Genomic DNA, 587 nt, shown 5'->3' on the forward strand with positions numbered 1-587 from the left:
GAGGAGAAAAGGAGAGGAGGAGGAGAAGAGGAGAGGAGGAGGAGCACATGAGAGGAGGAGCACATGAGGAGGAGGAGCACATGAGAGGAGGAGGAGCACATGAGAGAAGTTTACAGAAAAAACACAAACAAATGTTTTACGGTCACAATACCTCAAAATAACATTTATTTGAAAAAAACAAAAAAGTAATATAAATCATTTGAAGTCATACAGGAAGGGGGGGGGATGGGGGGAAGCCCAAACGTTAAAGGGGCTTAATAGAAAGCTGTTCGGCTCCTCCCTGCCCGCGTGCGCCCTCCTATGGTGGGGGGGATGGGCCGCCGGGGCAGAAAGGGTGTTTTTTGTATTTTCAGTTATACTATTTTTTTGTTCTTTTTTCATTAAATATCTCCTCGGCGGCTGCGGCGGATCAGATGAGATCCGCCACGTTCATCGGCATCTCTTCAACGGTTGTGTTGTAAAATGTCTCAATGTCCTTCAAGGTGCGCTTGTCTTCCTCGGTCACCATGTTGATGGCGACTCCTTTCCTACCGAAACGGCCACCTCTGCCGATCCTGTTACAGAGAAGGAGCGCGTGAGAGGAGGAG

At 48.6% G+C, this 587-nt stretch overlaps 1 protein-coding gene across 1 annotated transcript in view; it reads right to left on the bottom strand.

Moving 5' to 3' along the window:
* Nucleotides 1-377: 377 nt before the first annotated feature.
* EIF4A1 (eukaryotic translation initiation factor 4A1) overlaps nucleotides 378-587 on the bottom strand; it is a 20,186-nt gene continuing 19,976 nt past the window's right edge. Inside the window, 1 exon segment of the mRNA XM_018574922.1 lies at nucleotides 378-558. Within this exon segment, the coding sequence (XP_018430424.1) occupies nucleotides 410-558 (149 nt within the window). The 3' untranslated portion in view covers nucleotides 378-409.

This window comes from Nanorana parkeri, unplaced genomic scaffold (genome assembly GCF_000935625.1).
Source record: "Nanorana parkeri isolate BGI_ZX_2015 unplaced genomic scaffold, ASM93562v1 scaffold3369, whole genome shotgun sequence".
NCBI classification, from domain to species: Eukaryota; Metazoa; Chordata; class Amphibia; order Anura; family Dicroglossidae; genus Nanorana; species Nanorana parkeri.